This window comes from Oreochromis aureus, linkage group 20 (assembly GCF_013358895.1).
Source record: "Oreochromis aureus strain Israel breed Guangdong linkage group 20, ZZ_aureus, whole genome shotgun sequence".
Classification (NCBI taxonomy): Eukaryota; Metazoa; Chordata; class Actinopteri; order Cichliformes; family Cichlidae; genus Oreochromis; species Oreochromis aureus.
This window is the reverse complement of record NC_052961.1, coordinates 21,965,311-21,986,895: the sequence shown is the minus strand read 5'-3', so window position 1 is coordinate 21,986,895 and position 21,585 is coordinate 21,965,311. Positions and strand designations below refer to the sequence as shown.

The window sequence follows — 21,585 nt, the reverse complement described above, 5'->3', positions numbered from 1 at the left end:
CAGATCTGATTTGAGCAACTCTTGTGTGTCGTCACGTTTCCTCTGCGGTGGTTTTCAGTGAATTCTGAACCTCCTGGTGCAGAGGCCCGCCTAAAGCGAGGGGGAAGTCCCAGCAGAGTGTGAAGAGCGCACTGCTTTGAAGGAGGAAGGCGAGTGTGAGCGAGGGCTGCTCCTGGTTCTGTTGCTGTGTGCGTGTGTGGGTATATGAGGAGGGTCAGGTTTACCCCCACAGGCAGGGAGGCCTTGGCCTGCGGCTGAACCTCACACCCCGACAGCTGGTGTTGACCCGAACTGTGCCCCCCATGGGTCACCTCCCCTTTATAAAACACACACACACCCCGCCTCCTGCATGTTCTTTTTTAACGAAAGTACCACAAACACCTGAGGAGGAAAGAGCATTTCTGATATTTGAAGCAAACACGAGAGAAAGAAGAGAGGCTTTCTTTAGCATTTATTTCACCTGTGTGGTGAATAGAAAAATAGGATGAAGACAAACTTTTGAAGGGAAATCTAGAGACCATTTTTAATTTGTTTGCGTAGTAAAAAAAACCCAAAACAAAAAAAACCATAACAAATTCAAAACATTTGCATTAAGAACTTGTGCCTTTCTTTTCCCTGCAACCAAGAGAGAAAGTAAAAGTATCTTTGGAATTCCATCTTGAGGGCTAATTTTAATACATATCATCATCTGTTTTATCTACTACATTAAAAGTCCTATAAATATTTTGTCCTCATATTTATATGCTGAAGTAGCATTCGAGATTGGAGCATACGTTTTTGTTTTTTGTTTTTTTGTTTTTTTAATATTACACTTTTTTAAAAAAAGGGCAAAACAAAAACTGATGAACAAAAAGTACCACCAAAGTTCAGCAAGTCACATTTTTTTTTCAGTAAAGAAAACCTTAATCGTGCAACTACATTTAACAAAAAGTAAAAGTACCACGTATGTAATCTTCAGGATATTTTCATCTTAAGCATGATTCTGTACAATTTTGCATGTTTTTCCTACCTCCCACAGTAGTCAACACAAGCGTACAATGACATAAGGGATACAAACCACAGCTGCTATTGAGGCTTCTCCATTTCTTAGCATTTTTAATCCTTTGTTTGTCAGTAAACGACAGCTCTACCTGTGTCATCTCAAATAAGAGTCCCACTGAGTGAGGCACTAAGCCTAGCATTCCCCTGTTTGACCGTTAATGCAAAAAGAAGCGCAGACACGTTGTGAAACATGGTTTCAATTCCACATATCCGGTCATCTTTGGTATCGGGACAGCGGAATGCATAGTTGCAGTGATAAGAGAGGAAGCTGGTCAGATCTAATGCTGCTCAGCATATGTTTCAACTCCAGCCTCTAGAAGAAGAAGAAAAAAACACAACCAAAAAAAAACAAAAAAAACACATACAGCACCACGCTGCTGTTTGGCCTCGGGGAAAGGGGCGAGGAGGAGGGGAGGGAGGGAGGGAGAAATGTCTCTTTTTTTAATTCCTGGGCTTTGCAGGGTTCTGGGTGAGAGCAGTCAGAGATGCAGAGACTAGAGAAAGAGAGTGAGCGAGTGAGCAGAGCTTCCTCCAGCCCAGGAAGGAAGGAAGAGTTTCCGCTAGCGTCTGACTGTCTGACTTGCAAGAATGTCGCATTTGTGGCAGGGCTTTGCTCCATTTTTTTGGCAGGCTTGCTGTGACCAGCTGTCTCCTTTTTCTCTGTCGCTTCACGTCTCTCCCTTCCAACCCAGTTTCTTTGGATTCTGCTCGGCTACAGCCCCTGCAGAGGAACTCAGCTGATTGGTTTGTCGGATACGGTCCACACTGTCCAGTTGTCTTTTTTTTTAAATTCAAGTCTGTTATTTTCCCGTAAATTTCAGCTCAAAAGGTGAAGGTGTTGAGAGGTCAGTCTGCTTCAAGTTACACTCCCCCATCCCCATTCATGAGACTAGTCTTCCCTTCTCACCCCTTCCCATACGCTCCTATGAAGGGGTTTTGGCCTCGTATCGTCCTACCACATTGCCGTTTTCCTGCTTGGGGGAGGAGCAACCTGGGGTGGGGCCGCTGTATGGGGAGGAACTGCTGCTGGTGGAAGTGGGTCGGTGTGGCACAGAGAGAGAGAGCGGCAAGGGTGTGTCAGATGGCGTAGTCAGGGGGTCCCGATCGCGCTCTGGGGGTCGCAGGGCAGCAGAAGGTGGAAACGGGAATGCCAGTGGGAATCCTGTCATGTAGAAAAGCCTGCCAACGCGGCGAGCCACCTGAGGAGACGAGAGGAGATCACATGACTGTCAGTACAGCCTGTTGAGCATCGGGTTATGGACTAATGTATACTGAATTTAGAGAGAGAAGAAGAGAGGCTGGAGAATGTGGGGCAGGCTAGTTTAAGGGAATCAGCTATACTATTCTAGCAGTTTGTCTCGGTCCTACAGACGGGAACGCACACTCAGACAAACACGGGTCCACTTGATCATACACAAACACACACACACTCTCACACACGCAGGTCTGTGAGGTGTACCTGTGAGCGGATCTTGAGTGCGGGCCCCAGCTTTAATCCCATGGTGTTGAGCAGGTGCTCCTCAGTGAGCAGTGGCAATGTCTCTCCATCAATGGCCTGCTCCCGAAACACCTGGCGGAGACACAGCCTCTTCAGCCACAGCCCCGACACACACACACACAGAAACACACACAACCCTACACATTCGCTCACACGAACACTACAGAACAGTGGGCTCTATTCCAAAATGTTTCATACTCATTTTGAGAACGCAATTGAAGTTTATCAGGAAACATTTTTGCAATATGGATGATTCAAATTGTGGAGACTGTAGTCTTTTATCATTTTAAACATCGTAATGTTGGGATTGGGATGTTTTCTCTGCCATATGTATATACGGTTATCATTTATTGTGCAGAAATGACTCCAAAGGTTCATCTAAATCTCCGACTCTAAGACAGCTGAAGCCTAATTATGGTGTCTACTTTGTTCCTTATCCGTTCCCTTGGAGTCAGGACAGCAGCAAATCCCTCCCCATACACGTCTCTGACTCCAGAAATGTTCCTCTGGCCCTCTTCCACAGCATTTTGTCTCATCTCCTTTCCATCACCCCCAACTGGTCACAGCACATGCTGCTCTTCCCTGAGCCTGGTTCTGCTGGAGGAATCTTCCTGTTAAAAGGAAGTTTTTCCTTTCCACTGTTGCCAAAGTGTTTGCTCATAGGGTGTTATTTGATTGTTGGGGTTTCTCTGGGTTATCGTAGAGTCTTTACCTTACAATATTAAGCGCCTTGAGGTGACTGTTGTTGTAATTTGGCGCTATATAAAATAAGTTGAATTGAATACCTAGTCCTAATATTTTACTAGTTTCCATTTTCCAATGATGAGAACTTTCTCTGGATAGTTCATTTTGGAACGTCGCACAGCCTGGATTAACACACAAATGCACGTTTCATTCACACAAGCTACACCTACATGCACTTTAAGCTCACCGTCATTCACACAAACATGGCTCAAACTATTAAACATGACCATGCGCTCTCATGCATCCACACACATTCACAAAAAAAAAAACCCTGGAAAAAAACTGCAGGTTTACTGCTTCTACCTAAACATAATGAGACGCCTTTGACAGTACTGCAGTGGTTTGGGGGTTTGAATTATATCTTAGTACACTGTTTTTCCTCTATGGTTAATAATCAGCCTGCCCCTGGCCTCTGTCCCCTTCTCTCTCTCTTTCCTCCTGCTCTCTACGTTCTCACCTGTGTGTATTCAGCACATCCTGCCAGGCTGCTTATGAAGCCGCACACATCCTCCACACTCCACTTGCTGATGTCCTCCGCAGGGTTTGCTGTGGCTGAGTCCTCCCCATCCATGAAAAGACCTCCCAAAGAGCCTGAAAAAGCAGCAGTGGGTGAAAATGATGTGTCAATATATACACACCAGGTAAAAAGGTGCTATTTGTTTTAAAATATGTATTTTTTTTGTTTGGTTTTAAGTGTCTTTGGCTCTGTTAACATAAATAAATGAAGTAAACTAATAGATATCTTAAACCCATTTAATAAATGACTGTTACAGTTTCCTTCAGGTGCTGATTACAAGTCTTTTCTTGTGCTTTCATAAAGTAAACGTGCCGCTTGCTGCTATGTCATCCCACTTTATGCCTGCAAACCAACAACGCCCTCAATCCCTCCCTTCTGCCCACGTGGCTGTGCTGTTGGTGGCGTGCATGTGGGTCACCCTGGGGTCAGAGGAAGAGGCCCTAACAGGGAGAGGCCTCCACACTAGAGACACGCACAGAGAGTGATTCTAATGGATTTCACGTGTCAGCTCTGAGCTCTGTGTGTCGTGTGTGCGTCTGAGTCTCTCACCCGTGTGAAAATAAGGGTTGGCGTAGGGGAATCCGAAGGGAAATGACTGGGCATGAAGAGCAGGTAGTGGTGGCAGGAACCCTGGTGGCAGGTGGTACTTGAGATCGGTCTTGCCCAGTCCAGGGGTAAAAAGGTGGCGACTGGGGGACTCTGTACCTGCAGAACTACAAGGGGCGCTCAGCCTGCCTGAGCTCTCTACAGTCTCCTTGGCAGTGTCACACACTCCCTTGCTGCCAGTGTCTTTACCCCTGTCCTTGGGTTTACTGCTTGACTTGGCACCGACTCTCTCCAGCCTCTCATCGCACATCTCTGTCTCGCTGTCTGAGTCCTTCATTTCCTCTTCGTGCACTTCCATGTCTTCCTCCCTTCCTCTGTCCTCTCTTCCTTCTCTGTGATCTCCACTACGGATTTGCGTCTGGGGGACCCTGCGAGACATCTTTCTGGATTCGGCATCTGTGCCAGCAGTGGAGCTCTGCGGCTGGGTGTCTTTGGGTGTGGACGCCGCCCCCGGTTGTTGCTGTTGGTGGTTGAGTGTTAGGAGGGGCGTGGTAGCCCCGTGTCGAAGCACCAGCATTGCGTTCGTGCGGCGGGCCAGTTCCTCGCGGAGAGGATGGCCCTCTGGGATGTCATGGAGGCTCCGCAATGCTGGATGGTCGGGAGGAATGCCAGGAGGTAGAGCCCCCAGAGGGTCAGAGCCCAGCAGACGTTGCTGTTGCTGTCGCTGGTGGAGATTTTCCAGCTCTTTCTGTCTCAGTAGCTCGGCTGACATCTCAAGTCTGCGGCAGCGAAATACAGAGAGGTTTACCACACAGTCCAAAAGCTTCCTAAACCCATATTGTAATACTTTTGATGTAGTCTTTCATAATCACTTATTAAACACACCTGGCCAGGTTCTGCTTTCTCAAGAGCTCCTGTTGTCGGGCAAAGAGCTCTGCTTGAGCTGGCTGGAGGAAACCGTAACCTGTGACAAAAACAGCACAAATGTAACAATGCAATGTCCCAAGTTTTTGAGGAATCTTTGAGTTAACATGTTACAAACTAAATCAAAGTGCCAAAAAGAAATACTAGGGTGAAAACTTGATTTTTTTTGTGTGTTGTGCAAAAGTATCCATCTGGCCTTAGAATTACTTATGACTCACCGGGGGCTTGGCAAAGAGCAGAGGGCATGCCAAGGAAAGGAGGCCGCAAGTGAGGTCCTAAGGCGATGTGAGGAGCAGTTGGAGGGGACAGTAGGGGTGGAGGATGGGACATTTCTCTGTGGACACAAATTAAACAAAAACATCAATCTCAATTTTAATTTTACTAAATAGGTTGAAATAACACGAATGTTCGGCATACGCGACTTCCTACGTCAATGGAACAGTTTTCACTTCACATTTTGATTTTTTCCCCTCTCTCTTCTCAGAAAATTTCAGCTGCTGCTCTGTGTGTGTGTGTGTGTGTGTGTGTGTGTGTGTGTGTGTGTGTGTGTGTGTGTGTGTGTGTGTGTGTGTGTGTGTGTGTGTGTGTGTGTGTGTGTGCGAATGGTGCCACACTGCCAATGTATGCAGTGTATTTTTATCAGTGGTGCTCCAGAGGCCCCCATGTCGCCCCAGCGCCTCATCAGTCTTGTCACGCCGCAGCAAGCGCCGCTGGCCATTGCTGTACCCTGGACTGCAGCCTTTCCTTCCCCTGCCGCCTCACACATACACGCCACAACTCCAGACCCACACACATAATGAGGGCTGAATGCACAATGCCAGTGTGTCATGCTCCGACAGCTGGGGCGGCCCCTGCGTCTTGACCGGGGCCACGGGCTGAAGGACCTTCTAATTAACACTCATCCCTCCTCTCTTCTCCTCCTCTCCCCTTTTTTCTGTGCGCTCTTCTCCCTGCTTCCCTCCCTCTCTCCAGGCTGCATTGAAGCCAGTGTGAAAAGATGGAGCGTCCTACAACCCCTGCTTCTGAAAAGGCCTCTCCATTATTGGCTTCGTCTTTTGTCCTCTTTGAGGGGGAAAGGTGCCTCTCACCTTTCTCCCTCTTTCTCCATCTCTCGCTCTGTATTACCCACCTTTTTTCTGTTCTTTACTCCCTTTTCTCTCCTTCTCTATGACCTCTGAAAAATCTGTCCGCTCTCTACTGTTATTCCTTTTGCCTGTGTATTTTTATCTCTCCTCATCCCTTCATCTTATCCTGTTTTTGCTTTGTGCATCACTTCCTTTTTTTCCCCTCCCTACTCTAATACCCTTCTGTCATCCTGTCCCTCTTTCAGTTTGGCGTGCATCCTCAGGGGCACGGGAATATGGTTTCTGAAGCAGCATGTAATGTGTGAAAAGTGAGGCATGTGCACTTTGACCCACTGAAGGCGTCAGAGTGTGCGAGGCTTTGATCCCTGAGTGGATGATGATGCCGCCCGCCTGCTCCGTCTCTCTACCCTCTCTCGAGCCTTTTCCAAGGCCTTTTCCTGAGCTCCAGCTCCAGCTTCTTTTACCCACACGTCTCCACTTCACTCCCCTCTCTCTGCTCCCTGAGCTACTGCAATCACACCAATCAGAGCTCAGCTGTGCGCGACTGCCGCCGCACAAAAGCATACACGGGAAACAAGCTGAGGAAAACAACAGAGTCAAAACCAACACTGGGACACATGCGACCGCAAATATTGTTTTGCAACCGTGTTCAAATTAGCCAGCGCCTGCATGTCTCCCGCCTCACTAAATGGTGAGGGAAAAGGGAGAAAGAGAGAGAGAGGGGAACTGTGAAGAGGGAGGGCACATCTACGAGAGCTGGTGGATGAGATGGGGTGGTGTGGGAGGTGTGGGGTGGCAGAGGCAGCACTGAGAGGGTGGGTGGGTGTGTGTGCTGGAGAGGGGAGGGAATGGGGGGGGGCGGCAGCATTCATCGATCGCCTCCGCCGCTGAAATGTTAATGCTAATCGTATAACCGCTCTCTCCGGCGGTGCCTCGCACTCCAGTGGCAGCTCCAATTAATCTTGGGTGAGGGCTGTGGCGCGTGACCCTGGAGCCGCGAGCCGGGGCCCCGCTAGCCGCTGCTTATGTAATTACACCGCCCAGTGTGTAATCACCTGGCCTAATCCCTCAGGGCTAGCAATTAGCCTTCCGACGCGCAGTTCCACTAGGCTACGCTAAGGCGCCCGCAACCCCCCCGCCGCCCGACCATGGCTCCCGCATGCCAAATTCCCATCACCCCCCGCCCCCCCCCGTTCTGATATTCCCCCTTTCTTCTTCCCTCTTCTTGTACCGCCTACCCTTGCCTAGCGTTAGCCCTCAAATGAATAACGGTCAATTAAAGCTGCATGACTGGGGCTGCCAGGCGTCTGCGCCACCATAATTAGGCCTAATCACGGGGAGTGAGAGAGAGAGAAAGAGGAGAGAGAGAGAAGAGAAGGAGTGTTTGTCTGACACTCCCCTCCACTCCCTTCCTTCATCTCTCCCTCTCTTCCTCTTTTTATAGGAGGCAATTTTGAGGGAGGAGTGGCAGACATTAGTCGTTTTGCTCTGGGGCTGTGTGTGTGTGTGTTGGGTGCTCCTACATGTGTTTGTGTGTACTTGTCTGTCTTTCTCTGTGTGGTTTTATTTTCTCTTTTTTTTTTTTTGCACCATCTTTGCATTTTGTTGGCAAACCACTGACATGCTATAAAAAGATGAGGCAAAAACACTCCGAGACTGAAAATAGGCAGACTCACAAATGCAAGGTGGACTCATAATCAAGCAAAACTGTATCGCTGGATTCTCTCTTTCAGCCTGTGTGTCTCCTGCCTGCAGTGAGGCCAGGGGCTCCTGGGGAATTCACTGGTGTGTGGCGACCTGTCAGAGTGGCGACAGCGGCCCCGTCCCACAGCAGCCCAGGCAGTGTGTGTGTGTGCATAAGTGCGTCTGTGTAAGTGTGTGTGACAGGGCTGCCCTTAATGACTGGAGCGTGGGGGGATTAGGAGCGCCGCGCGGCCGCCTTCGGCTCCTTCTCCGCAGGAACACATTTACACAGGAAGCTCATTAAAATGGATGAGGCTCCCTCCACGCTCGCGCTCTCTCTCCCTCTCCCTCTCCCACCCTCTATCTCACTCCCTCCCCTTATCTCACACTCTCCCGATCTCCTCACTCCCTATTTTTGTTCATCTCTCTCTCTCGCTCTCTCTGTTACTTCGTCATCTCGCCATCTCCTCTCTTCCCTTTTTGCTTCCCTTTCTTCATTCCCGCTTTATGCTCCAATGTTTTCCACTCCCCCCCCCCTGCACTCTCTTTACTTGTCTCTACCCCTCCCCTATTTGCCTTGCAGATGCTTGGTGAGCTTAGTGCCATTTAAGGCCAGACAAATGGAACGCCAGGCTCTAAGCCCATCGAGCGGCCCTAATGATTTGTTTTTAACAATGGGCCCTAATGGGCCCCAGGTAATCAATGATGAGGGGTCGATGGAAAGGTGAGCCACGGAGAGAGTTAGGGAGGAAGAGAGGGGAGCGCTTCCATCTCTAACTCACTCCCTCAGCCTTCATTCTTCATTTTACTGCTGTTATTATTATTATTTTTTAAAATATACCAATTATCTCCATTTTAATTTTCTCCTTACTTTTGCACTCATTCTACTCTGTTTTCCCCCTCCCCCTCTCTCTCTCTCTCTCTCTTCTTTTTACTAGCTCTGGTTATTATATGGGGATTTGGTACAACCTGGCCTTTAGGTTTTAGAATTGGTCCATTTGTCTTTTCTTCCTGTATCCTATTGCTTGGACAATAGCACAAGTGATAGACAGATTAAACTGTTTCACTGAGGGTTAAACAGAACGCACAAGCAGGGCAGAGTGAGGTAGAGACAGACGGACGGATGGATGGATGGAGGTAGGGTGAGGCCTAGTTAACTCTCCCCGGTCCTGTGTGGCTAATTACTCTGTGTGCTGTCGGAGAACAGCCGCGGCTCACTGAGTACATTCACACTGCACCACTGGCCTCTCTCACACACGCGCACGCACACACAAATTAGCAGACATATTCACACAAACAAACCCAGATTCAATCCGCATAGATGAGTACACATGCAGACCGCCAGCTTGAAAAATGGAACAAACACATGAACACTCAAGGCCCCCCCCAATCTTGCCACAACACACACACACTATATACACACCCCCACAGTCTCCCAGAGCTGCACCACACAGCGCCTGGCCGCTCTGCTTCCTGCTTATTTCCCCCTCCTGCCCCTCACCAACCCCTCTCTGCCTCTCTCTCTCATGCACACACAAGCACACACACAAGCGCACACACCCTGCTGCCGCACCGCCGGCCCATTATCGATCCCCCGCCTCTCCCCGCGCCACATAAATAATCGACAAGCAATTACCCGCCCACTCCCGCTGCCCCTGGCTTTGTTTGGGAGGCGCAGGGGCCAGCGCTTTGGGGGGGGAGGGAGGAAGAGCTGGCGTGCAGGCGTGCAACTCCACAGTGGTAGCCAAGAGGTTATTGGATCCTCAGTTTAGCCATGTATGTGGAAATGCACACGCTCACACGAACTCTGCAGCACACAGGAAAAGCCAAATATGAGATCAGATCTCGCTGAGGAAGGTGGGGGTAGGGGTGCTGTACAGTGCTGTGCTGATGCAAACTGGCAGGTGATTAACTCCAACTCTTATGGTACAGTTATATACACGGGCCAGGTGGATGCAGGTGTTAGGGTTTCTTTTTTCCTAATAATGAATAATGCAGGTATTTGTTTCAACAGCTACAGCTGGTTACGGCAGCGCTGATGCAGAGACTGACGCCGTGCATCTGTTTTTACCTGTCGGTATAATGTGCGTCCCGATGCTGCGGCAGGCCCTGCTTGCGTCTCTGGCTGGATGAAGAAGAGCTTCCCGCCGAGGGCAGGTGAGCTTCTAAGGCCACTGGATTCCTCACCGCCGCAGCCAGCGCTTCCTGGCGAGCTCGCAGCATGTCTGCATTACGGAGCAAAGGGGCAAAACAGGGGAAAGCACAGCAGGAGGAAAAGAAATGAGATGATAGTGTTGATGTGACAAAGATGGGATAAATATGAAAGAAAAGATGGATCAGAAAAGAAAGAGGATGGAAAGGGAGAAAGAGAGATGAAGTTTAGCATCCAGTTGTATTTACTGAACATTTGTAAAAACATAATTCAACTAATTATACATTTAGCTGCTGATATTTGGCTTTTAATATGTGATACAAGTTATTAGAACAAAAAATAGAAGCGGCACATGCTCTCAAAAGGTATTTATTATCCTGTAGTGATGGATTTAAGGGTCAAGTATGCAGGCAGCTTATAAAAACACCCAATAAGTCATTAAGAACTCCACTCGGCCTCATTCCACCTTTACACTGAAATGATGGATTTTCTTATCCATTCATCTACATATACAGATATCCACACAGAGTTTAAAGCCATGTGTCTTGCTTTGGAACTGAGCTGACCCGATTTAAATGAATACGAGAAAAAGATTTGGATCCAGGAAAAACACGCCATGAAAAGTAACATTTCTGCTATTATTTTTTCTGATATTTATTTTTTTTAAAAAGTCTGCTGTGCAAAAAGCAGCAGAGCATGTGCAGAGTATTTTTACCCCTCACAACCACCACCACCGTGCCTTCTCCCTCCATCTCTACCTGCCCTCTCCCCTGCACCTTATGCCCTCCACCTCTTGCCTCATTCCATCTCTTTCTTCTCTTATCCCCCCCTCTTTCTTTTCCTCCCTCTCCCTGATTCTCTCTCGCCCTCGAAGGAGAAGAGGACTCATCATTATCAAGCCAGGCCAGGCCACACCAGGAGACATGGCTTCTAATGAGAGAAAAATCCATCCTGCTCTCTCTCTCTCTCTCCTCCCTCTCACTCTCTGCCTCAATCTATCCATCCCCCCAACCCTCCACCCCCTCCCCCAACTTTCTTTTTTTTTTTTTTTTTTTTTTTAATTAGACAGATCCCTCGGGAGCTAGGGGCCATTTCCGCCGCCGGTACGGGTGTGATGTGTGTTTCTGTGTGTCTGCGTGATTTAGGTGCTTACGTGTATGTGCCCGGCTGTGTGTGTGTGTACACACGTGTGTGTCTGCGTGTGTTGAAGCAGTTGAGCGGGCGCCGGGGTGGGGGGGTGAAGCGACAGATATTAATGCGGCCTAGCTCCGGTGTATCGATCTGTTTGCTGCGCCAGGCCGCGAGGGACTCTGCTGGCGGCAGACAAGGGTGTGTGTGTGTGTGTGTGTGTGTGTGTGTATGTGTGTGTGTAAAATGGGGGGGGGAGGAGGATAGGGAGGGTTGTGAGAGATAAGGGCAGGATCAGAGGGAACTGAAGCCCCAGAGCGCGTGCAGACACACACACGCACACACACACTCTGTTGAGCACTTGCATACAAGGTGCAGCGAAGACGGGGTCGAATAGTTGACCTCTATAAGTTTCCTTTGGTCGCAGTCCCACCTCCACCAATTATTTTGTATGTCTGGTTCAGGTTTACTTTAGCAGTTTTGTTAGTCTTTAGGAGTACCAAGCGCCCAACTGAGAAAGAACGGTCACAATAAAAGCTGCAGAGACAAACACTCTAACCATGCTGGAGACCAAGGAGCAAACACACCAACTTTTAGAGATACACTGAAAGTCTTGCGTCGATACTGATGTTTAAAATAACAGTTTGGCTGAGGCAGATGACACTGAGCCATAAATGTTTCCAGGGGATTCTGAAAAGTTAAGAGGCCAGGAAACACTTGCCGTTTCCATGAAAGTTCATTAAATTACTAATGTTCTAAGTATTTGTTAATAATTTATTTACCGATGAGCAGCAGACCAGTGTTTTGGTTTCACTGTGATTTCTTCATTTCTAAATGTGACATACGTCCTAACATTAATAAATTTTCAGACACAATGTTTGTGTTTTGAGATCATGCTTCTCATTAGACCTTTAAAGGAGTCCATAGGAGCCAGCCAGACATTTATTTTTAAAATATGAAAATCAATCTTAAAACCCCAAATATGAGTTCCCAAAAGTATCTAAGACCTTGAATTTGACAGGTATAACAGGTGATATACTCCTTTAAATCGACACAGTACAAGCTGTATGACCTTTGCTTCGCTGTCTATTATTTCTTCCTGTTATTCTCTACATGTCCACTCCATGGAAGCGATGCCTCACTTCAATATTGGGTCCATATTTTCTCTCTCCCTCCCTCTCTCTTGAATTCTCTTTCATGTGAACTGAGAGCAGCATGGTCACCTGGGGCTCTAACCCTCTCTCCCTCTCTTTCTCTCTCTGTCTGTGTGTGTGTGTGTGTGTGTGTGTGTGTGTGTGTGTGTGTGTGTGTGTGTGTGTGTGTGTGTGTGTGCGTGGACAGATTAGGTGCTCGGACTCGGAATGTTCCCCTCTAAAACTCTTGTCTCATGTTGCAGCTGCTGGCACACAAGAGGAGAGCCCCTCTGACTACAAATTAGAGTCCTAATTGCGGACGGACACACACACACACACACACACACACACACACACACACACACACACACCTCTTTCTTTGCATGAGTTATTTTGGGAAGTCCCAGTTTGTCGTTCGGACCCATTCCACTTATCCCTCTTTTGTGCCATCCCATTTTTCTCCCCACCATCATTCCTGGAGTTGGGCCTAAATCCCCTCAGTTAAGCCGGGCTTTCCTCAGCACGAGAATACAGGGAAGCGCTGCGCTGATGCAGCTTGGCCGGCCCCGTGATGGATTTGGTGGACTGGCAGGTACACAAAAGCCAGCATCTATCCGCTAAAGCGCACCATACACCAGAAAATTAAGCATCTTTTCAGGAAGAAGCATTTATCAGCATTTAGCCGGTATCATAGGCTTATGCAGCTGTAAATATGCGGCATGTGTGCTCATGCTGAATGTCCTCGTCCTTTGACCAATCGCACTGCTTGATTTTTTCACTTTTTTGGGATGATGCTAGAGGTGTTACGCACAGCTCCACATTTCGACGCTGACTGAACTCCAAGAGACAAAACAGGAGAACACGCCCCCCCATCCCACCCCTCCTTTCACTTTCATCTGGATCTCTACCCCCACCTCTCATTTTCTTTTCTCTCTTCTTTACTCTCCTTTCATCATATGAAGAGGGAGGGAAAGCCCTCCTGGCCATTTCTACATCCCTGCCTCCCCTCCACCTCCACCCCCAATTTCAACCCACCCCTCACACCCACACCCCCAATCACTTCTTTCGGTACTCTTCTTTTGCCCATCAGGTCCAGAGAGAGAGCCTCTCACACAACACGTTGCAACTACACATTTCCCTGCACACACACATCTAGACGCATGCATGGAGAGTTGCTCTTCACCCCCACCTCTCCACGCACGCACACTTTCATTTTCTGTGCCCCACACTTCAAACACATGAAAGGATGCTCTGCGGGGACCAAGGCTAAAGGGAGAGTTGGCGGTAAGGAAAAAGGAGGAGGAAGAGGGGAGGTGGTATAAAAGCAAGCATGAGAGGCAAATGTATAGGAGAGATGAGGGGCCCCGGGGGGGGTGGGGGGTGTAGGTGGTTAAGGAAGAGGGTCATGGGGGCCTCAATGGAGACCAGGTCAATGTCAAGGGGCTCGCTCTCGCTGAAGTGATTCACATCGGCCTCTCAAGAGACAAAACAGCCATCCCTCTGTCCTACATCCCAAACTGTTCACAGTGTGGTTCCTAACAAGCGGCACCTGTTAATTGGAGAAAGGGAGGATGTGGAAGCAGTGTTGTGTTTGGCAAATAAACTTGTAAACAGCCAGTGGATTTATAGAGGAATATGGAAGGGTGGCTGTCAGCACTAGCAAAGCCTGCGCTGCCCGTGGCTCCTCAACCACTGACAGCATCTAACACATATAAACAGGAGTGTGCTATGTCACAAGGAAATTATCTTTAAGTGATGGGTTCATTTAGTGTGTGGCAACTGTAACTTGTTTTTTATTTCTTCCTCGAGGAGAAGTCATTTATTTGCTCTTCCCTCATCTGTGTTCCTTCTTCATTTCCTCTCCTTAGATATATATTTTTTTTCCTCTTTACCCCTGCCTCTTCTTCTCTGCACAAGTGCTGGTCGGATAAAGAAAGCACATTTGCAGAATAAAGGATAATGTGGAAACTATCAAATGATTTGGAATGTGGAAGTGAAGAAAAGGAAGCGAGTATGTCAGCATCGCGCCAGAGCGCTTGCCTCAAAACCGACGAGGCTTCTGGGAAAGGAAGCCGGCGATCAGACTTAGCCCAGGGCCATAAAACCCCCCACAATACACTGAATTTTCCCTCTAAACTCCTCTAAAACAAGGAGGGGGGGTGCAATTAAAGCTTTTATAGGCTTCGCCCCTAGATTTGCAACCAGCAATTAAAAATCATTACTAATCAAATAAAAATAAAAGCTGCTCAAACTACACTTTGGCCCAAGCACTGATTGGATTTATACTACTGCAAGAAAGACTCGTTTATAAAAAAAAAAAAAAGAAAAAAAAAAGACCTTGGTAGGAGTTAATGTTACATCCTATAGAAAAAATGTGAGAAAAATATTAACATTTTATGCTCAGCGACAAGAACAAAAAGCCAACTTATCAATCTGTAACAACTTTTCTCATTTTCTCTCCTCCCCGCCCATCAAACTCCAGTTTCCTCAAGATAAAACTGGGGAATTTTATGTCTATAGAAACTCAGTGAATATGTGACACACTAGAGGTTTCCTGGGTGAGATTTAGAGGGTTGGCAGGCAGCCAATGAGAGCTCCTGGATCAATCATGGCGTTGATGCATGTGAAGGCTTGTGGGTGTTGTTAACAACGGAGAGTCGGGGTGGTCAGAAATCACCCTGAGTGACACTTTGACACTGGGTGGGCAAGCACCGCAAATAGAAATGTCAGCCGTCTCCGTGGCCGGGCTTTCACAATGGCAGCGGCGTGGCATGGTGCTACATGGTAGTGTGAACACAGAGCTGTACTCCAGGGTTACCAGGTAGCACTGCACCTCAGTGACTGGGCGACAGGTGATGGAGGAGGGTTATTTTGTTTTGTTTTTTTAAAAGATGCTTGAATTAAAGTGAACAAAAAGAAACCTCTAGATCTTTTATTTAGAAATTTCTAAATCATATATTACTATTAAGAATTTAAAAATCTGTGAAGTGGGGAAAGATTAGAATCAAGTAGCAAGACAGAGCTTTGTGTACTGACCGTGACCGGGCAGACCCATGCTGCTTGCTAGCTGGTAGAGGCGTTGCTGCTGCTCCTCGTAGGACCCTTGCTCGCTGAGCGCTGACATCATGCGCCTGTAATGTTCCTCAGGGCTCATGTGGCCGTGGCTGCCGCCTGCTTCCACCCCTGGGCTCTGGGAGTTTTCTGCAGAAAGGAGGGGAGGGATTAGTGATTGCCAGTAGCAAACTGATCGGGAAATTTCTTTTAACTTGATCTCCAGGCTCTGAAGCTCTCCCCAAAAATTTCTATCACCTCAATGGCACACGAGGTATTTATAGGAAGAAAAGTCCACATTCATTTGCATGTCACGATGTGAAGAGCACGCCACAAGCAAGAGGTTGCATGAAATGTAATACTGTTAGCAGCCTCAAAGCATTAGTGGCTCTAAATGGTAACCAGAGGTCACAGATTTGTGAAATTTTGCAGTTCAACAGCTAAAAAGCCGATTCAACATCAGACACATGAAGCACTGTGCTTTAACATTACTGTGAACTTTATTGTCAGATAAGAAATAGTGATTCAAACCTTTTCTCCATGAAAGGTTTTCTAGTTAAAATTTGATTTCAGTTCTTAAAAGTACTAGACCCTTTGAGAAATAACTAAATATTAAACTTTTTTGGTCATATTTTCTCATTTTACCTAATAAAACAAGTATAAGTTTTATGCATTTGTTAAATATGAGTCAGAACATGTGCTTTCAAAGATCATGAAGGTCCAGTGGACTGGAAGCCTCTTCACATAAAGCTACATGCATAGCCATGCATTGTTAATGTTCAGAGCCTGACCCCATCATGAACTCACAATTTCTCTTACACAAAGCGCAGCAGTAGCTCCGCTAACACTGCAGTGAAGAAACTTATTGTATATAATGCAGACTACAGAAAACTCAACAGTACAAAACAACTCTCAGCTTCGACCACTGTAAGTGTGGGTACGTGTGTGTGTAACACCTCTCTGTTGTGTTCAGGGTGTTGCGAAGACAATGCAGTGTATGATGCCTATCTAGCCGTCAGTCCCTCATACTTAATCTCCCTGCCTTTGACCTCCCTCTTCCCCCTCCCTGTCAATAGTAACATGATCTAAGGTAAGAACGGAGGGGGATATAGGAAGGTGGTTAGGGAGTTAGAAAAGGGAGACAGAGGATGAGGTGGAGGAGGGAGAAGCAGAGGAAAGAAGCAGGGGTTATTTTTACCACCCTCCTCCTTATTGAAACCTGAGTCTGGCCCCGGGCAGGCGAGCAGGAGTGGCGCTGAGGAGCGGAGGTGGGGTGGAGGTGGTGAGGGAGGAAGCGAACACGCAAGCATCTCTGTCTCCACCGACAAGCTCCAGCTAATCCACCCAAGGTCCTCGAGTGTTTGTGTGTGCGTCCGTGTGTGCGTGCGCAACTAGTCTGTGCCTGTCTAAAGTTTTCCTGCTCTCTAAACACAGCAGGGGGTGCCGACTTTGCAACTGAAAGAAAAACAGACATCATTTACACAGTGGTATCCAATCTCTCTGGCTCCATCCACACACTACCCTCACAGTCTGTCTCTTTCAGTCTGTTTCTCCACCTGCATTAGTCATTAAAGGATCTCTTGTGTCACCACACTTGGAGGCAAAAAGATGTAACTTAGCATAGATAACACACAAATACTAACCCACATACAGGTGCCGCGTCAGGCTTTGGGTGTGGACGGAGCTCAAGGTTAAGACACAGGATCAGCAATGTTTTGACAAGGCTTAAATGCACTTTTCTGGACAGCTGGCTGCATACACACACACACACACACACACACACACACACACACACACACACACACACACACACACACACACACACACACACACACACACACACACACACACACAGAAACAGAGTCTGCTTTATCAGTTTCTCTTGTTTCAGTTTCAGTTTGTGCATGTACAGCAGAGGAAGAATGTATGTATATATGCAAAGCATATACAGAGATTGTGTTTTTAAAGCCAGAAACCTAACCATACACACTGTGAGAGGCACAAAAATACAAACTCAAAACACACAAACCTCCATTTGCCTTAAAAGGAAACCGAGCCAGAGTACACAAACACACACTGTTCTCAACCAATAACAAACCCATGCATCTTTCAGAGGCAGGGTTGTGTCTAAGTAAGACGATAATGGCCACGAATGAGTGCTTCTGTACACAGAGAAAGAGGAAAGAGGCTCCAGGCAGGACTGCAGTCGGTCAAAGGTCACCTGGTGGCCAAAGGTCAAAACAGGGATCACGCCGAGCTCTACGCAGCTCAATCTGGCATCCGAATTACACACAACTTCTTTCACTCATCTAAATTTTAATGCATACTTTAACCCTCAGAAAGAAGATTTTATTAGTTTGTCAAATAGGAAGTGCAGTGTATGCACAGTGCTTGTGAGTCTGCAGAGATAAGATGTGTGGTGAGCTGCCCTTGGGTTTTGCCTGCTGTATAATGCATCAGTCAGGAAGTCTTCGTCAGGAGCCCAGAGGGACAGCCTCGGTGGCTGTGCCGGCTCCATGCCGGGCGCCTGGTTTCACACCACACGAGGGAGATATGAATAATAGAGGACAGCGCCCGGATTGCAGCACTACAGAGGAGCACCGTCTTACCAAGGTGTGCCTTGTCAAGGTCCGTCATTTACGCTGTGCTAATTTCACCTAGAGAGCAAATAAAGAGCTTATGCTCATATGAGTGTGTCTGCCTGAGGATATTACTGTACACATGTGTTTGTTTGGAAGACGACAGACGGGACAGGCGCCCATGTCCTCAAATCACAGTTTTCATTCATTTTTTGTGGAACACACACATACATAGAGGTGATCAATGTTTGATCTTTTTCAGGGCTAAAAATGAAATTATCAATCAATATTAAATCACTTTGTAAGAACTTTGTTTTTTATTTAACTATTTATTCATTTTTGGTGACATCCTCTAATGTCTGCATATGTAGTAAGAAAGGGGAAAGAGATGGCCGCTTCTACATACTCCTCTATCTCAACCAGGAGCATGTGACACACTGAGATCTGGTACATCATTTGCTCTGTGGGCCTCTGTGACCTGTAGTCACCCATAACACCTTTCTCTGCAGGGATGTTTGCATGTATATTTGGAGAAACATGATTTGGGGTCAACATTCTGACATTCACCAGCAGCCGAGTCAACTTCCATCTTTTCTTTTTAGTCATCTTGTCTTTTTCCCCCTCATAACTTTCACCAGTTTCACACACAAATACACTGCTTACCTTTGGGGGATACGCTGCGTAACTTCTTGCTTTCAGAGGGACACTCGCTGCTGCTGTTGGGAGAGAAGCTTCTCCTCTTGCCTAGAAGGTCATCTGTAAACACACACGGAAACCAATCAGAAACAAAGACCAGAGTAAAGGCTCGATATTGCCGCTCTCCTCTGTCTATACCTGTGTGCATGGTGGCTGCTTTGGAAATGGTAGAAGAAAGAGAAGTGCGAGTGAAAATAACCAAAGAGGAGGAGGGAAAGATGAAAAACAGAACAAGTGAAACAAGGCACGGGCGTATGGAGAGGTGCGTGTTCTGTCAGAGAAAAGAGAGGCCCTGCACTGCCGTGGATGACGGATCTTCCCCCCTTAGTCACGTGTTTGTTTGTCTATCTAAAGCAGGGAGGGGGGCTCGGTCTCTCTGTGCCATAATCTCTTTCCAACAGTCTGTCCTCAACTGTTATCACCATCCTTCCTCTCTCTTTCTTCCCTTTTTCCAGATGTTGAAGCAAAACCCTCTGAACTAAAGTGCACAAGATCCTCTCAGAAATACCGCTCAGCTGACATCATGTCTGCCTCACGTGTTTTTATTTTTATTTTAGTTTTTATACCTCTACAACTACTTTTGGTGTCCTCCCATAAACCCTCATGTCTCTTCATTTCTGCATCCCCTTCCTTCTCTCGTTAGTCTCATCTGGGTGTGTTTGAACCCTACTCCTCTCAGGAGCACCTCACTCTCACATTAACACCTCTCTGGCTCCTCTTCTTCCTCCCTGTTGTCCCCACTCCTGCCACTAGAGCGTACAATTACAACACCCCCCTGCCTCCTTTTCCCTTTCCCCTCCCTTACCTCTCCTCCCCTCTCATCTCTCTCTTCCTTCCTTTCCCATCCCATCACCTCCCACCCCCCCGCCACCTCCCCTACAAACACACCTCAAATCAATACAGGCCTTATCAGAGAAGGAGGAGATGCAGAGCACATCGCACGCAGCGCCGGCAGGAAGGAAAGAGGCGTTTGTCATTGCGCTCTCTCTCTCTCTTTATTTCCACCTCATGCATCTCTGATTTTTTTCCAACTCTGTTTCTTCCTCCACACAGACAGCCAAACCCATCTCAGTGACTTCTTCTTCCCTTCTTTCCACTTTCTCTCGTTCCCATCTCAATGCATAGTTTTCAGGGTGAGGCGAGTTTTTTTCCCCCTCCCTCAAGGAGAATGGTTCATCTCTCTCTCTCTCTCTGCTTCTCTTTTTCAGCAAAGCAATTTTTCATCATTTGCACAGCAGGTGTAAACAGTGCGGAGAAACAACGAACACAGAGTAGAAATAAAACACATCGTCATCGTCATCGCAATACCCACGCAAATACAGTTAGCTCCGCCTCTTTCCTGTGTCCAGCATTAATATTGCTGGTGGTACGTGAGAGTAAAGCTGATATGGTGTCTGAGCTTTGACCTTTAACCTATTAGCCAAACTTGTGCCCGTTCCTGTCTGCAAGGGGAAACAGAGGAGGGAAAAAAACATGGATTTAGACAGGACTCGGAGGATTTTGCTGTGCTGCTAAAGGAGTGCCGGTGTTGATGAGAGGGCGAGCGAGCAAGCGGGAAAGGATGGGAGGGAGGAGGTTCACTAATGATCCGGTGTTTGATGTTACCTCTCAGGTCCTGAGGAGATCCACTCCCTATACCATCCAAAAGAAACAGCAGGAGGGGGCGGGGGGGCACAGGGAGTAACGCTAATGGACAAGTGCATGCATACACACAAACTGAATGCTTTTTACCATTTCTACTTTTTCTCCAATCTCTTTTATGATCTCTCTTTCTGTTTTTCTTTCTCGTTTTCAAATCTCGCTTGGTACTTTTCTTTCACTGGTCCTTTCAGGGAAAAAAAAAAATGAAGGTCTCCATCTATCCTATTAGTGAAATATTAACAAAGAGAGAGAGAACCCCCATTAGTTAAAGCCCCTCTTCTACCAAACACACACGCGCTTAGACCCACACCCAGAGCCTCTCATGATCAAACACACTTGAGTCGTCTCTTGAGCCGACCTCACTCAAGACACTGTGTCTCCTGCGCGAGTGCCCGAGGGCCCGAGATTTGAGGGCGGAAAGCTTTTAAAGCCAATTAAATGGGGCTTCTTAGAGCACCGGCGCTCCCTTTTAATGCCAAACCCTGAGCTCTGCTAGCATCTATACTAACCCTTTTACTCCCACTAACACAGCTTACAGTCAAGTTTGCTACCTTAGGCCTTTCCCTATCACCTGCTTGTTAATATTGCTAAGGAATTAGTGGTCGTGGAGTCAAGAGTTTTAGTCCGCCTTCAAGGCTGCTATTTTAACTGTCAAAATACAGCAATTATTAAGCGCAGACAGCGTTCGCTTCTAATGATATAACCCCATGTTTTAGCTTTTTTTGGTCAACAGACAATCTGCAGTCTTGCCTTTTTTTTGTTTTTTCCAGACGTGTATGTGAACACACCATGTTCCAGCCTCTGCCTCAGTTCCTCCTTGCTAGTTAACCTCCTCCTTATCTGCTGTTCCTCCCACTGAGAGAAAAGATAGATGAGAACTGAGGGATAGAAAGAGAAAGAGGAAACAGCAGGACCTAAACGACTTCTCTTTCATGTGACACCAGCAGGGCGAATCGTCAGCCAGGAGAACGTTCCCCTTCCTCTCCTACTCTTATTTTTTTTTTTTACCCCTCTTCTTCCTCAAACTTTAGCCCTCCTCCTCTCTTCTCTCCATCCTGTGGAGCGCGTTGACAGCTCAGACAGCCAGACTCCTTAATTCCTCTCTTACTCCGTTAATCTGTCATCTTTATCAGGCCGAGGAAGGGGAGGGGGAGGAGACTGAGTGGA

At 47.3% G+C, this 21,585-nt stretch overlaps 1 protein-coding gene across 3 annotated transcripts in view; it reads right to left on the bottom strand.

Moving 5' to 3' along the window:
• Window positions 1-436: 436 nt before the first annotated feature.
• The window catches only part of samd11 (sterile alpha motif domain containing 11), a 48,095-nt gene continuing 26,946 nt past the window's right edge, over window positions 437-21,585 (bottom strand). For 2 of the 3 annotated variants that reach the window (XM_031726473.2, XM_039604822.1), the window contains exons 5-13: window positions 18,745-18,837; window positions 15,488-15,652; window positions 10,110-10,263; window positions 5,489-5,604; window positions 5,232-5,310; window positions 4,350-5,125; window positions 3,741-3,874; window positions 2,501-2,611; window positions 437-2,240 (exon numbers count right to left, since the gene is read on the bottom strand). In XM_031726473.2, coding sequence (XP_031582333.1) covers window positions 1,965-2,240; window positions 2,501-2,611; window positions 3,741-3,874; window positions 4,350-5,125; window positions 5,232-5,310; window positions 5,489-5,604; window positions 10,110-10,263; window positions 15,488-15,652; window positions 18,745-18,837 — 1,904 coding nt within the window. In that variant the 3' untranslated portion in view covers window positions 437-1,964. The remainder of the gene's footprint in view (window positions 2,241-2,500; window positions 2,612-3,740; window positions 3,875-4,349; window positions 5,126-5,231; window positions 5,311-5,488; window positions 5,605-10,109; window positions 10,264-15,487; window positions 15,653-18,744; window positions 18,838-21,585) is intronic. The other variant, XM_031726474.2, reaches the window with a different exon arrangement.